At 28.6% G+C, this 17,714-nt stretch overlaps 1 protein-coding gene across 4 annotated transcripts in view; it reads left to right on the top strand.

Moving 5' to 3' along the window:
• LOC129960662 (dendritic arbor reduction protein 1-like) overlaps positions 1-17,056 on the top strand; it is a 73,263-nt gene extending 56,207 nt beyond the window's left edge. For all 4 annotated transcript variants that reach the window (XM_056074212.1, XM_056074213.1, XM_056074216.1 and 1 more), the window contains exon 4: positions 13,150-17,056. In XM_056074212.1, the coding sequence (XP_055930187.1) occupies positions 13,150-13,361 (212 nt within the window). In that variant the 3' untranslated portion in view covers positions 13,362-17,056. The remainder of the gene's footprint in view (positions 1-13,149) is intronic.
• The last annotated feature ends 658 nt before the right edge of the window (positions 17,057-17,714 follow it).

The raw sequence follows: 17,714 nt of genomic DNA, 5'->3' as shown, positions 1-17,714 counted from the left end.
GTATTCTATAGTTTCCGTATAAAAGATCGTTTTTATGGTTTTGTATAAAGTACAAGTTTCTTAAAATAACCTATTTTATTTTCCCGTGTAATGCATTGAGAAAGGAAAGCAAATACAAAAGTAACATTGACTTTTCCTTGTATCGTTTTAAAAATGATAAAATCTGTCAGGTAACGGAAATATTTTTTTATTTTACGGTTTAGAGAAGAATTACTGTAGTTTTGATAAAAAATGATACATATACGCATGTAAATATTAATTTTCATATTGAAGGGAATATCCAGACAGAAAATAAAATTACTGCCAAAAATAAATATTTGTTAAGCATTGTCTAAAATATTATGATTTTCATATGATCTGCATCCAAATTAAGATTTTAAGCCAAGAATTTATGTCAGAAGCTTGACTTCATTATTTAATGTTTTGTCAAAAAACAGTTTCATCTATAAAATCGTAGAAGGACAAATTACTTGAAAATGTCTGATCAGAATGTATTTTCCAGATTTTTTAACTTTAATACAAAATAAATGAAATGATGGTATTGTGCTCAAAAATATATGATGCAAAGCTTAAAAATCTACAAAAATCTACCAGTATAAAAATCCTTCTGCTTGCAAACAAAACATAAATATACAAAACATTTTGATCTTATAGCTTGCTATTTATTACTTTACTAAAGCGATAAATATTCATGAAAGTTATATATTTAATGTCTGACAAGAAGATAAAATGATCTTATCTTATTCTAAGCATTTAATAATTAAGACAGAAGAAACGTATTTTTTTCTCAGTATCATTTCATATCTGAAATACGAATGTTGCTTTTCGTTTTATTCAGATATGAATTTTTATTCAAACGATTTATTACATTTCCTTTCATAAAAATAAAAATAGATTATCACATAAATATATTTTAGTTGAATATTGCATCAGATGAAGAATTAAAAAAGTATCATAAATACTCTGAATGAGCCTCAGCATTCAAAATTTTAAGTAAATTTTGAAAAAAATAAAACCATGTTTTTAAACTAATGTTTTTTTTTTCAATTTTTTCCACAAACTTAAAGAAATTTTTTGTATAAATCTCATTTTTTTTTCTTCATCTCAAAATTGTAATTTTGACTAAGTATTTTAAAATACAATAAGCTTTGTAATAATTTTAATTGACAAATGATTAGTTTAATAGAAGTCACCGGTACTGTTAGTGTTTTTAGGTCTTACTTTTTTTCGAATTTGAATGTTCTTATACCATTTCACTTCAAATCACCACCCATAATTTTAAAAGTTCTTGATTTTAAGTCCTGAGTATTACTTAGCTGCTACAGTAGAATTTACAATATTTTAGATTTCTCACTTCGGCTCTATAAAAAGATATACCTATGTAGCTCTAAATTGTCTTTTGTTTATAATCTATTTAAACAAATTTTCCTTCTCTGACTTAAACAGCTATATGTTTAAAATGATGAAAATATTTCTATTAACAAATATCTAAATGATATTTTGTTTTTAGGAAAAAAAAAAGATTTAATTTTTGTGAAATCCAAGGCAGACAAATAAAGTGGTTATCTTCCAGGGAAAATGACACATATCGCAAGCTCAGTTAATACTTCTAAACAAGTCGCGTAAAATATTTATATAAAAAGATTTCATTATGTTAAATGTTATACACGAAATTGTGTTAAAGATGTCTGAGTTTTTCTATATTATTTCTAAACATTTGAAAAATATGTCAAGCATTAGATTCTAAATGAACTGATTAACATAAACCAGGTCGTTTTGCTTTTGCTACTCTCTTGAATTATTGAATAAATAAAATAAGGCAACTATATTGCACTAGTTTAATTTATTCCTACACATAATATATAATTCATTTTATTATATTCTCATACTTTCTTTGGTTAGTATATTAAGTTATATTTAAAATTTCTTACGCACCTAAGTATACAAAAAGTGTTGCAATCGACATTTTTTTTTAATTTTCTCATTTTTTACTTCCTTGGGCCTGAAAACATACTTTTGAAGACATGTCGATATGTGTGTCTGTACGTTTGTAAATACAGGAACGATATTAGAGAATGAAAAGAATTAGATAAGAAACGATATTACCTAGACGCATAAAATAACATACTTTTACACCAAAATCGGAGATCTGTGATAATTTTTTCTATGAAATTCTTCAATGGGAAAATTGTTTTTCAGAATTATTAATTTAGAAATACAGCTGGCTAAATGAATGTAATTGTACAGAAAGTTATATCAAAAATGTTGATATGTATTAAATTTTGCACCAAATCCGCGAATGATACACTATCTATTTATGAAGGCGATATCTTCTGACTACGATGGTCTAAACGAATAAAATTTGATATATGAACTTAACATTACATTTGTAGACTTTTGTTAAATTAACTAAGCTAAAGACAAAGGCTAAATTAGCTATGCTAACTAACCAAACTAAAAGTTAAATGGACTAAGCTAAAGACAATACTCGCCATGCTGTTGAAATACGGGAAATCGAGGGAATAATATTCCCAATTTTTAAAATTAATTTTCGTAGATCGTAGATGATACTTTTAAGAAATCTGATCGTTATTGATGCCATATGAAGAGATATAATTTTATTTTTAATTTAGAAAACCTTATCGTATTCCACTTTTTTATTGTATGTGTTCTCTTTTTTTATCATTATTGTCATAATCCTTCCACTTTTGTATGCTTTGTGAATGCTCATTTGGCAAAGTACCAGTTGTGCTAGATAATATTATAGTAAAAATATGATCTTGAAATTTGATGAAAGCGATGCGGCCTATTTATCTTAGCAGAATCAAATCTTTTCACACCAATAACTCACAATACGTGGGCACTATCGTAGAATGATCTAAATATATTCTAAGTTCGCAGTGATAATCTATTGACATGTTTACTTTATCTGACCATTCGCTTTAACATATCTTTATTTCCTGTCGTACTATCTTTAGAATCAAGTTTTATCAGTGTTTTTCTAGGTAATAAAGTATTTTTGTTAGTCTTTATCTATGATTTTATTTTATTATGACACGTATGCGGTCTGTGAGAAAACTGAATTAGGATTTCTTTGGCGTATATGAGTATGGCGGTGAATGCTATATCAGCGTTGGAAGTTATTTTGGTTATTTTATATTTGAGCGAAAATTAAATTCATTATATCCCTTTAGATCATTGATTGAACAACGCTGAATTTTGAGAATTCATTTACTGTTAATATAGGCTCTTTATTATGCATGTGTGTTTTTGTTTTTGAGTGGATTCTTCTTTCCTACGAATTAATGACTTATTGAAGTAAAAATTGCTCATCAATTTTTAGTTATCTGCGATTTAAAGATTTTTCAGTGAAATTTAGACTGTGGCTACTAGCTAACATGATTGAAAGCGCTAGTTTTGAATAGCATTTAGCTGTTATTATTTATTCATTTTTTTAAATGTTTTGAATTTTTTTCAATTATTGTCGATTGTTAGGAGCTCATTCCACAATTTGTAAAGAAAATTCTTTCAATTTTCTTTTCGTTTAAAGCGACTGATTTTCATAGGAAAGCTGGTACAGTTGTTACCTCTTTTAAATTGTTACAGTCATAATCGAAGAATTACAGATATAACATGCTGGATAATAAGAAATAACTGTAAGATTAGATAACTGAAATTTTTTTGGCAAACTGACATCCTAAAATATTGAAATAATTCAAATCTAAAAGCTGTTCTGCTTTCTATTGATGATTTGTTATTAGTAAATTTGTTTAAAAATGCTTGATGAGAAAAATGCATATCAGAACTTTTTATAAAACATAGTATGGAATTTTTATGCGCTGTGATTAATTGGAAATGCCCTTATAATTAATTCGTGCTGTTCCAGGTAAATTAAATTCAGATTGAATATTTTTTAACAAATAAATACTTTTTTTGATAATTTCTAGGAAAAATTCGTCACATCTTTGAGTTACGAAGATGTTGTACTTTTTCTACTGTTATATCCTGCTATTTTTTTTGTCTGGGCAAATATATACATTTCCAGTAGCATGATTCACAAAGGACAAATGTTTATATTTACAACAGCATGATTCATAAATTACTATCTTAAGTATTGATAGTGACTAGAAAATGAAATTTTTATGTGAAATTGGTTGTGTATTTGAAGCAAAATGAAATACAATTAATAAAATGAAACTAGGATTTAAAAATGACTTATAATTTTTAATTTGTAAAAACATGCTCGAGCTGTGTTTTATTGTACTACGTTGCAAAAGATAGTATCTGAAATGATCGGATCGGCTTTAATCTCACCCCTCCCGTTTCAGAATAAACTTAGAATTTGTAAAGAAAATTCTAAACAAAATTTTGTAAATGAAATCAGCGCTTTAGACAGTTTTTATCCTTAAAATGTCATAATATCGAAACTGCTATTATGCGGATTTTATTTGAATTAATGTTCACTTAACATATGGATGATCTTTTACGGTTGCAGCTAATTTGATATTGGTAGAGTTAAAGTCTGTGAGAATAATTAATGACTTACTCTCCTAATGTTTGAAATCTATCAATTCACTTACGAGATATTTGAAATTTTATATTTATTATATTCTGCATCTCTAAACGCAATTAAAAAAATTTCCCAACATGTGGAATGAAATATAGCAACAAACTTGAGCGCTACGAATGCACCATATTTGATATATATGGGCAGGTTTTCCGAATACGATAGCAAGCAGGTGAAACGCACTGAAGCAAAATATTCTCTTTTGGGGTAAACTCCGCGAGTCCGGAAACCGTGCGAGAATTTTCATCCAGTAGAAGACCCCTTATCAACATTAGAAGGCTCATTTCCTTTTCTTAAGTGACACTTATGGGAATATCGAATACAAATGATCGGATATATTGTGACCACTACTTTTACGGAGGAGATACTAAAAGCCCCAGAACGAAAAAATGAAAAGCACAGTTTTCGGGAACTAAATTCAGCAGGGGGAGGGAGGAAGCAGTAGTCAAAAAGTACTCGCGCCCATGTCTCAAACCCCCAACTTCTTTTCTATACATATATAAGAGCGTACACATCCCTTCTCCCCTAAAGCAATCAATTGTCCATTAATCTCGCGCTATAAAGCAGTGCACGTCGCCTTTTAGGACAAATAAGGGGGGGAGGCACAGGGGTCGCACAGAAAACGATTAATCAGTGGACTCTGTGGTGTCGAGTGAATCTTGTTTTTGGGTAGACCCTCAGGATTTTTTTCAGAGTATTTTTTTCACCTTTTTCCATGGGGAAGGGAAATGAGAAGCTATATTCTTGGGTTACCTGGTTTATACGAGTGAATTGCGAAACTATGGAATTTTCAGAAATCGCCAAGAGAAGAAATTCTTTTATATTGTTTAAATAATGAGTTCCGGAACTAGTGTGTAAGAAACTGAACTATGTTAAAAATATTTTTTGTTATTGAAATTTCATATCTTTTTAATAATTTAAAAATTAACTTTTCCTGTGAAGAATTCTATATATAATAGCATTCAGGACAAACAAACAAACTAACTAAAAAGAACATAGAAAAACTACTGGTTAAGCATAATTCATCTTAAATAATTTCGCATTGAAACTATTTCTTTGATGTAAAATGAGGAAAATGCAGAGAATTATTGGTGGTAATAATTAACATTTTCTTACATGTAATTTAGTACAGCATTTAGTTTCGACCACTTATATTAACTGGCATATACCATTCATCTTATAACATTCAAATTCAAATATGACACCAGTTCCGAGAGAGGGATGTGCTTAGTGCTTAACTTTCTTTTATTATTGTGGTTCGAATCTGAATTATATGGCTGCACAATTCTGCGATTTTCATGCTCAATTTTTAAACTGAGCATGAAATTTGAGGAATTTTCCGCAATATCTACAGTTTTACCTTCAATATTTTTTTTAAATACCTCAAATATTACCAAGCAATGAAATTATTATGCACTCTATGTACCTTTTATTTTATTAAATATTCTTAACATTTTAGGTCAAAACATTCAATTAAAAAAATATTTACTGAAGAAAATTTCGTAAAGATAGTGGTCATATAAGCAGTATATATATGAATGCTATGCAATTTTTTTTGTAATACTTGTTTTATTATTTATTTCCTCTCACTTTAAATACCTAAGTATTATTTTCTACAAGGGTGTAATTTTAAATGAAAAACGAAGTCAATTAACATTTCAATTAAAACTGGAAATCATTTGTTTCCTCTTTTGATAAAAGGTTTTAATCTATAAATTTCCCTAGTTATTTCTGACCAGAAACGTTGAATATTATAAAATACTCCTAATCAAACTCAATCGATTATTTATAATTCGGAATACTTGTTAGATCATTTACTCATTTATTGCCGTTAGCTCTCAGACTGAAGCCGATATCAAAGTTCCGCATTTTTTATTAAAGAAAATTCCAAAACTGCGAACACTCGCCAACTACTAGGCACCCCACAGAGATTCTTACCGACCTTTAAAAAGTAAAATATCCCCCCTCTCCCCACCGTACCCTAGAAATCCTGAAGTTTGCTGCCTCGCTTCCTGCCTGTTAGCCTTAAAATATTATCGAAGGCAAATTCCCAAAGTTTGTTTGGAAATTTGCTTTTCCGATCTGAATGAGACTTTTTAAAAGAAAAAAGGAGGACTTTTTCTGGATGGGGGGAAGGGAAGTTGGCCTAAGAGATTTACTGTCAATCTCAGGGTCTCTTCCGGGGATTCGTCGCATCTCCTCACACCAGTTCCCAGGAAAGGGGATGAGAAATTAGGCTGCTTTCAACGAATGTTTGCAGTTAGGCCACCTAAAATAACAACCCTAATTCATTCATCAATAAGGCATCAATGAGACCTGTCCAAATAGCCTGAAAATAATAAGCATTACCTTCGGAGAGAAAGGGGATTGTGCGATTTTCAAATGGATTACTGGTTTGGTGCTCTGGTTTTCGCAACCGCATTGGTTATTATTCAAAGATAATCAGGAAAATCTTTAAAAAATTTGAGTTCCTTGAACTAGAGTAATTTGATGGTCAATAAGAGTCTTAACTAGGAAATTGAGCGCTATAGCCCTACATTTTCTTTTATTAAAAAAAAAAATAATCGGCAGTTTTATACTGACAATTTATGGAGTATATATTATTTTATATAAAAAAACGCATCGAAATATTTCTGAAAATTACATGCACTCATAAATTTTTCAGTACTATAAAACAAACACATTGCAATTTTTACAGATGCAATACCTCATATTCTTTACAATATACCTCAATACCTCATATTCTTTACAATATACCTCAATACCTCATATTCTTTACAATATACCTCAATACCTCATATTCTTTACCTCAATACCTCATATCCGTTACAATATATTACTATATATTATGATTCAAGAACTAAATCTGATGCATTATGATGATATTAGCAATCAGCATACAGCTATATTTTGTATCACGGTTGATGTGAGTGATTTCTATTACACGCATAACTAAAGATTTTCTCATTCATTGTCACAATATGAATATTTTTAACAGATATACATGTTTATGTAGAATTTCAAAATTGATGGCAATCTAATACAAGCTCTTAGCATATTTTTTAACTTGTTTAAAATTATAAATAAATACATTTATTGTTAAAAATTATAATAAAACCACTATAGCAAATTTTTAGACGCCTTTGGATAATGGATGAAACTGGGCTACAGCCTAAGCAACCGTTTGGATAATGCGGTTCTGAAGATCATTTTAGACAGCTTGGTTGATAACTGAATTAGATTTATCCAAATGACATGAAAATAATAATGAGTCCTATCCAAATTGTCCGAAAATAATATTCTGAAGATTTTCCATCAGAAAGAAGGACGGTTTTTCTAATGGATTGCCAGCTTAATGTCCTGGTTTTGGGAACCATTTTATTTATTTATTATTCAAAGATCTTACAGAACGAGATTTCTTGATAAAGGCGGAACATTGCATATTCTAAAGCATTTATTTCGAGAGATAATCCTAAAATAGGCAATTTTCAAATGAATTGCTGGTTGAGTTTTGGTATTCGAAATTATTTACTCTTCAAAGATACTTCTTAAATTTTTACAGAACTTATTGACATAATAATAAATCTATTTAATGAGATGTCAACGAGAAAGCTAATTTTTAAATGAATTTTTTTATTAATTTTAAATTAACTGCTATAAAATTTTCTATCTCTAAAAATACAATGTAGGTTCAAAAAAAATTTTTTTTTTGTAATCAAAATTTTATAAGCCATAGTAGAACTTTAAAAGCTGATATTATTTTTTAATTATTGCAATCGCAAACAATTCTGAATATTCACCGAATTCATCACTGTTATGAAAGTCTGGTTAAATTCTGAATTCTGCATTAAGACAATGTTGATTTTTGCTTTAAGTAATGGTTTCATTTATAAAAATATTTACTGAATCTTTTTCTCAAGACAATACAAACATTTATTTCCGTACATTTATTAATTCTGATCAATTATTTTTTAAACCTTTTTGTTTTTTAACAAACAATATTAGAATAATTACTGATCAGTTTTTAATCATTTTTGAGACTCAAATTACTCAAGAAAGTTAAAAGTTATTTTTAAGGAATTTTCTATAAATTAATTTACTTACGTAAAGAAAGATTATTATTACCGATTACCTTTATGTCAAGAAGTCGCCATGATTTAAGAATCATGCTCTACTTTCCTTTAGATTAGGCATTTTTATTTTTCGATATTTGTAATTTGCCATGATTAGATGAATGAGAGTCTGTTCAACTCCACATAAAACTCTAATTTACTAATTTTTATGAGCAAATTGAAATGCATTTTGTCTTCTCGATGAGACTCATTTTAATTGCTTTCAAGGCTTCATGGTAATTTGACCTCATAAAAAGAATGTTTGTCCTCAGGAATGAAAAATAGAGAGCAACTCTGATTCATCCATGAATTCATTAGATATTAGATCTAATTTGATGAACCAATCTTTCATAAATTTAGTAAGAAAGCTTTCACCAAAAGAGCATACATACATATATAAAGTTGATCCAGTGGAATTTAAGCCAGTTTAATAATTGCATATTTAATATAAAATTATTTCAAATCTTAGCAGTACAATTTATGAAAAAATTTAACAAATACATTTTTAAATATAATCCGTTTTATTCTCAACATTAATGTCTTTAAACTTTTTGCAATGCTTTTGGATGTCAAAATTTTCTCTAATAATTTCTATTTAATAAAAATAAAATTAAAAAATTTAATCCTTGAAAATGATTTATTAAACGTATGCGTAATGCAAAATTATTACTTTCTCTTTAACGAAAAGAAAAACATTGTAATCGTCAAAAAATTCAAACTCGAAATTTTGACAAAAATCCACGTTTGAGACCTCTCTCAGTTCGAAGAATACATTTTTGGTATTATGTCTTTCTATCTTTCTCTCTACTTGTCTGTTGATGCGGTAACTCATTAACGCTTTGAGCCAGACGGATGAAAATTATTATATGGATTTTAAACCAAACTTGTAGATTTCTTTCAAATTTTGAAGGAAATCCTTCAGAGGAAGTTTATCTTGCTGTTCGAGTTCACTTGAACTCGATAGCTACAAAACGTAAAAAACTAGTTAAATAAAATTTATCACATATGTTTAGCATTTAAAGTTAGATTCTTATCAAATTTTGAACCAAATCCGTCAAACGATTGACCGTCTGTCGGTCGTATACATGTAAAGGCAATAACTTAAATCAATGAAAATTGGTATGTGGTCTTGTGAAAACAATTGTAGTTCCGGGTCAAATTTTGTTTTCAGTCTGTCCCAAAAAAGTTGCCCAAAATAAATATTCGCATTAAAGTTTCAGTAAAAATTCTAGATTCCCGCCAACAACGCATATTTTTTAACTGTTGTACGCCAATGCCATGCAAGGCATTCGTGGCCTTATTTAAAATCGATGATTTTATGCAAGGGAATAGGATAAGATCTTTATAAGAGTGTATGCGAGAATATTTCGGGGAAACCATTCCCTCTGAGTTTTAATGTAAATTACTGCAATGCATTTTTTTGCTAGATCGTACTCAAGATTGTAGCTCTTTTAATAGTTTCAAATGTGTGATAAAAACAAAGCAGTTCTTTTCCAAGGTGTTAATCAATCAGAAATTCCTTTTAAACAATGAAAAATGCTAAAAGATATATAACGATATTAATAACTAGAACAAATGCGATTTGTTATATAGCCGAAAAATAGTGACGATGTCTTGCATCATTTTATGGCCACAGCTGTTTGTTGTAAACTGATACGTTTAAACCAGAGCAACCCCGCTTGCCCATTGTTTCCATTATTATTACAAGAAACTTCTCTTTATAGTTTTTCATTCGGGTTATGATGAAACTCATTTTATGTTTTATGTTCCTTAAAACAAGTCCTATTTTCACCAGCTGGACCGATTAAAGCGTTTAATTCCTTTTATGATTGATTCTCGCGTCTTTTTCTTCCTCTTGTTGCGTCTATTTGTGTCCTGTATGATGAAACTATTACGAATGGTGCGGATCCACTCAAGGTGTAAATGCAATTTATTGTAGGATGCAATCCTTAGTTATAAGTATGATACATTATTTGTGGCAATTGAATGAAAGGGGTCAACTTCGAAAAAAAGAATTCTACAGACTCTGCAACTTGTACGGAAAGCAGTTTGAAAATGAAAAATGGGTTGTAATAGTGAACAAAAGAAATTAGGGCAGGGATTGATTGAAACAAATGCATCTTCGCAAAATAAGGTTTGTATTTTTTTTTTTTTTTCAAAACATGTTTTCGTCTTCGCAGTCTTTCTCGTAAAGCAACAAAGATCTGAAGATTTTTTCATCTAAAAGAAATGAATTTCGTCCATATATTAAAATACATAAACCAAAGATATTTATCGCAGTGTAAGTGTCAAAAAATTATTTCAGTTACTTTTTAATAATATCTATATTTCGTATCGATTTAGAAGCAATAGGGTCGTAGTTTATGCACAATAGATTGTTGTCGGGTGGATTTTTAATATGTACAAGTTTTACTTACAGTCCTGAGATTCGAATAATTTTCAGGCTTCTTTTTAAAGAATTCTTAAATTTAATTTTTTTATAGAGTTAAAATTTTAAAAAAATATCTAGTTCATAGAATATGCTTTGAATTATATATTGAGTCACATATTTCTAAAATTAAGATATTTTGTGAGTATCCAGCTTGCATGCAATTTGAGCTTTTTAAAGATCAATCACACATTTTAATTAAGCATTCTTACGAAATACTATTTAAGAATAACATATAGATGTTATAGCTATATTATCTATAAATATTTTAGATATTTATAAATAATATAGCTATAACATTTTAGATATTTATAGATAATATAGCTATAACATTTTAGATATTTATAGATAATATAGCTATAACATTGTTGATATTTATGGCTAATAAATATTGGTTCATGTATTTATAATACTGTGGAACTATTATATGGAAACATTATTAAATTATCTAATATATAAAGCTATTAATTATATTATATGAAACTATATGCGTACGTATCAAATGTTTCATTCTTCCTTTTCTATCATTATTATGATAATAATATTCTTTTATTAAACATGTTTTTACAATTTTTTACATATATTGTTTATTGGATAGCTTTGCAAACTTTTCGTACCGCCTTTTGCGCAAGGTTTATTACTTGTACTAGTTAACATTATGTTCAAAGGGAAGAAATTGGACCTTTATGATAAATGAAAATGTTGCTTGACCAGTCTTAAGCTTCGTTGAATTTGGTGCAAAATTTTCTATTTCTTGAAGATTAAATTATGCTATATTTCTTGCTACCATTGCGTATGAATTATTATTTAGAAATGTTTCCGCGTGTTTATGACATTTGTTGTCCTCTGATGGAATCAGATGAAAGAATGTGATTTGCCTTTTGGTTTTTGAGAATTCCTTTCATTATTCATTTTATAACGAAGTATTTTTTTTATCTGTATCAGAAAAGTTCCCCTTATTTTTCTGTTGTTGAATTGATGATACCAAATCAAATATTACTAAATCTCTTCTTTCTTAATATTTTGCAATGTATGATCACGGTTTAATCAATATTTATTTTATCTTCTTAATATTCAGACATACATTTTCATTCAGAAAAAAAAATCAAACCTTTTTTTTCCCGGTAGCCCTAAAATTTATCTTTTATTTTCACTGATACATGATGTTATCATTGATAAAAAACATGATAAAAATGCAATGAAACATTATCACCCCCCCTCGAAGTTATCCCGTAAAATTATCAATTATGTAATTATATTTTACTTTCCAATCAGCTTTTCTTTTGTATCTATGGTAATATGGAAGACCGATATCTGAAAAATGTCGATACTGGCTAATGAATGCCAACATTCTCATGGTCACTTGAAGAGTGTCTAAAATTCCTGGTAAACATCATTATTTCTCGCTCAACACGGACAAATGTCGACATTCAGAATGCAATAATGATGGATATTGAATAATTTTTGTGTGGCATTAACACAAAACTGCAGCTTCTTAAATCATACTTTATTATGATATACATATCAAACCATGGAGAAAGCTTAAGTAACAGCATATGTAAATAAAGTGTTGAATTTAAAACAAACAGAAGATTTTAAACATTAAAATAAAATAAAACCAATAATAAACTTACACGAAGATAGTATAATTTAAATTATACATTTTTATTTATTGAACATATTAAACTGTTTTGTTTATCTTATTGACTAGGCTTTATTGATTTTCCATTACGAAGTATTCAATCTTCCACCGGCCTATTTCGTATATTCTTTAGTATATATTCACATTCTCCAGTATCGGTCTTTCATCGTAACATGCAGGTATCATCATTGTTATATCAAAATGTCGTATGTCATATTTGCGAAAACCTTTTATTGATGCAAATTGTTGTAACAAAATGACATGTCGGTTATTTTTCGGTTATTAGGGATTTTAGTTGTTATATAATTATATCGTATCTGACAGCAACAATATTTGTTTTCTACTGAAAGACGATTCTAAAAACCAGATGAGTCTTAATTATATCATTTTATATTTTTAGGTGAAAAGCCGTACAAATGTTCATGGACTGAATGCGACTGGCGCTTTGCCCGGTCCGATGAATTGACCCGACATACGAGAAAACATACAGGTGATAAGCCCTTTAAATGCCGCGTCTGTGAGCGGGCATTCGCAAGGTCGGATCATCTGGCTCTGCACATGAAACGACACCAGCCCAAACTCAACCGGCCAGCTACCGCAGCTACAGCTTAAGAAGCTCAACTTCATAAGGATTGGTATCCGTAAAATTGCGTTCCATCGGTGAGAGCTGAACATATTGCTCATCTTCACCAAGAATGAGCTGATTTATCAGTGAAATGGATGCAAAACCGTCCAAATTATACAAATTTCACAAATCGAGATGTAGCGAAAAATTTTTGAAGCAGACTTTCTGCGTTTTCGCATGGAGTGTGTAGATACTTCACATAAAAACTGTATGGGTTGAAATGAGTCGTGTCTTTTTCCTTTGATTTTATTATTTCAGTGTGAAATCCATATTTATGGATACGTTGGATTTTGCGAGAACTTTTTGATTCTGAATTTTGGTGCACCGAATTCTATTATTTGTGCGATTCAGTTCGGACATCATATTATAACTGTTAAAATGAAGATTATGTGAAAAAAATAGTAAGTTGAATTTTTTGGTTGCCATGCTATGAAAATTAGTGTTTCCTTACATTTAAATATCAATTTATCCCTTGCAATAGTTAGTTCAAGGATTTGTTGTTGAAATTAATCAGTTTGGTTAAAATAGTTTTCAATTTTATTATTGACAATGTGTTTCGAAGTGCCTATTTTATTGTTATAATCGATTTTATATAAATGTTAATTGAAGCAAATTTTTGGTAGAAAATTCTTAGATGAGCACTTGATATTCCTGCGTATATAAAATACACACATTTTACTTTATTTTAATAGTCTGCAGCACAAATATTAAATACTTTCGCACTGATTTGCAATAATTTATATTCGTGAGTTCATTTTAAAAATACTCGCCACAACACTTTGACATTTTTCACGTAATTTAACGTTTTCAAGAATAACGTTTTAAGCATATTCTCTGTTTGTAATCATTATTCATAAGAGAATGCACAATGCATGATTAGTTAGTAAGCTTTCAGTTGTCTGAATAGTTATGTAGCAACTAGTTTGAACTAGTCAGATTGTTTTGAAGAGATCATCTTTATCTTCATTCAAATTACTGCAATCATAAATGTTGAATTATTTCATATAAAGTTAAATAAGTTTTCTTGCAATTTTAAGATTAGAAAAATATTTTGGAAAGCAAAATATTTTTTAAACAAATCTTATTTTATTGTTTTTATCACATATGATTTAACTTTATTTTACATAGTGCCGAAAGTTTAAAAATATATTTAATATCAAAAACTTCCAGTTTTTTTACGATGAAAAATTTAGGCGAAAGCTAGTAACATAGATAAGAGATTTTATATTTAATTACCTACAAAATTTTACGAGAAAAATGAGTTATTTTGATAGAAATTTCAAAATATTTTTAAATTGAAACCATTGAGTTTATTAATACCAGTTGTAAAAATGATTTTCTTAATGTTCTTATAGTATAGATTCCAACCTCTGTCTTTTGCTAGAATAATGCAAGATTCAGAAACAATTTATGGATTGCATTTAAAAAATTCATATATTTGTTTCATGAGAAGAAGGTTGTATTTTCATTCATTTTCAGTCCAATGCGCTTTGTAAAGAATTAAACATTTAAGTGAGGGAATAGATTTAATGCCTTAAAAAAATCTTTGGATTTTAAACATTGTATTTTAGTCCAGTCGAATTGGCATGAAAAGTTATCAAAATATAGAAAAAAGACAAAGCTATTTCATTGTTTCAAATCGAGTTGAGTTGGTTATCTGGTCATCCAAAACAGACCCCTAAGTGTGATTCGGATATCATGAAATCGTGGAAAAAATGGTGAAAATTAAATTTGAAAAAGAAAAAAATTCTTTGTGGTGATTTATTTACAAAAATTATTAAATACTAGTGTTCGCGAGCGAAACGATCGTCGGAAAATCAATTAATGTTTTATAATTGAGAAAAAATGTTAATTTCAAATTAAGTTCTCATTTTTTGAAATTGCCTAATATGATGCCTGTTGAAATCGTACAACAACACATTTTAAACAGAATTTATTTTGGTCTGCGAATTCTGACTGATAAGAAAGTACGTATAGGCATTTTTCGACAACTTTTTCGCCTACGAAGTTGAATTTTTTAAAAAATAATCCAGATATCGATCTGAAATTTTTAATAAATTCTTCCATCTTTGTAACTCGTACTCGTATTCCAAAAAATTTTCCACATTAAAGAAAAAAAAATCAAAGTAAAAAGCTATCATAAAATTTTTCATTTAAAAGATCTTTTTCACACCTACACCTTTTTGATTTAAATTTTTTCTCTCAGATACCGATAGGAATATCCGATCTTTCAACTCACCTCATATCCGATATCATCTCCTGATGAAAACTTAAAAGCCCCGTTTTAGATAACAAATTTTATCTATTTAAATCGATAAATCTGCTGTTTCGTATTTTTCTCGTGTAAAAGCAAAATGCGACCGGATTATTTTACGAAAACCAGTATATTGTCAAAAAATTATGCAAAGATACTTTGAAGAGTTTTCATAAATAATTTCGTTTTTAATTTTTAACCCTCTTGTCTCAGATCCTGTCGAAATCGTTTTTCTGTTATTCCATATAGTTTGATGCACGATGTTATTATAACGTCACATAAGTATAACAATTTGATTGCTTGTTGTAGAAGTATTTGAAATTATTTGCAAATGTTATACATAAATTGCGAATAAATATGAATACAGTACAGGTGAAAAGATCACAGGTAAGAGGGTATTTAAGATGAAGCTTAAAAAAGTTTAAAAATTTATTTCTACAAAATTCGTATTAATTGTAGTAAAAATTATATTGAACATCATCATTGTTGAATTATTGAATGGGATTCTCAAAAATATTTTTAAATATTCCCTCCCATTGTAATACCTTAATTATAAATATTTTGTATAAAGAAATCTATCAAATGTATTTTAGGTGATTATGTGAAATAATTAAATATATTAGTTTGAATTCAGAATCGCAAAGATAGGTCAAAAGTTACGGCAATATTGTAATTCATATTAAAAATTTTAAAATGGATCTTTTATAAATGATGTTAGTGACTTTTAAAGATATTAAAACTGAATCTTTTGTAAATGATGCTTCTAAATGGTACTAAGTAATATATATTTTAGATTAAACTATCATGTTCGAATTAATCTTGAGTCCTACAGAATCACGAATTTGTTCTGAATATCAGATCGAATCTGTAAAACCAAACTTAAAAAATATTTCCATTACTTTTATTTGATTATTTAATTAGTGTTTTTATTTCTATGATTAAAAATGTTTGAATTTTTAAGACATTTTTGTTAGTAATTCGTTGTCAGTGTTAACAAACACGATACGTTAGTGCAGTTGTGAATCTCTTGTGCAAAGTATTTATTCGTTAATTACTCGTCTCTTATTAATTACAGTTTTCATGTGTTAAAAGTTGTTTGTTGTATCAGTAATTTGTTTTGATCTAAAAACATCGTCAATGTTACAGTTTAGATTTGCTGTGTAAATTTATATTCACGTGTTTACAGGTTTTACATGCGAAAGCATGTTAAGTTGCACTAAAAAAAATGTCTTTCACACAATGTATAATTTTTCTATTGTGCCTTATTTTTTCACTCATGATCTTTTATTTAATAGTGCCTTATATATACATGTATTCATGAATGATTGGTTGTGAAATTTGTAACGCAGTTCTGCAAAGAATTCAGTTGTGTTTTTATTAAATGCTCATGAAGCAAAGTAAAAGCTGTATTGTTATGATTTTTCTAAAGTGCCATTAAACATGTTTTATTAATATTGAGTGACTTATGTTTTATTTATTCAGTGTCAATGTCAGAATAAACGATGAAAAATGTACAAAGTTCAGTATATTTGTGTTTTTATCACTAACTACAATCATTTAATGTTACAATTTCGGCGTTTCCTACTTCAATTTTTATGTTTAGTCATGGATTCTAGTCTAGAAGTTACTGGTGTTATGTGAGTTTGTAAGCACGAAAATGCTTTGTCTTAGTTGAAATTAAATTCTATAATGAATTGGGGAAAAGAAAATTTTAATAAAACATTGACATGACTTCGGCTTCAAAAAATGCGTAATACAAGTACAATGTTATCTCGTACTCACTAGCCAATTGTCTGAAACTGGCATTGGCGGTGATATATCAAATTCCGTTTGGGATGGTATTAAAAAAATTAGCAATGTTTATTTCATTATTATGCGCAATACTCCTCGTTGCAGAATACAGTAGAATTCGAAATAAATAAAAAATACTATATCACAAAAAAAACCTCAATTAAACCAATATACATACAAAATTGAAAGAATAAATGCTGATTTATTTTATTACTGCTTGAAATAAAACAGTAATGTTGCCTGCTTCTTCAATAATTTTCCCCCGATTTGTGTTGCGTAAATTCTCTGCAATTAA

Source organism: Argiope bruennichi, chromosome X2, assembly GCF_947563725.1.
Source record: "Argiope bruennichi chromosome X2, qqArgBrue1.1, whole genome shotgun sequence".
Taxonomy (NCBI): Eukaryota; Metazoa; Arthropoda; class Arachnida; order Araneae; family Araneidae; genus Argiope; species Argiope bruennichi.
Note: the sequence above shows the minus strand (reverse complement) of the source record. Positions and strands in the feature narration are given on the sequence as shown.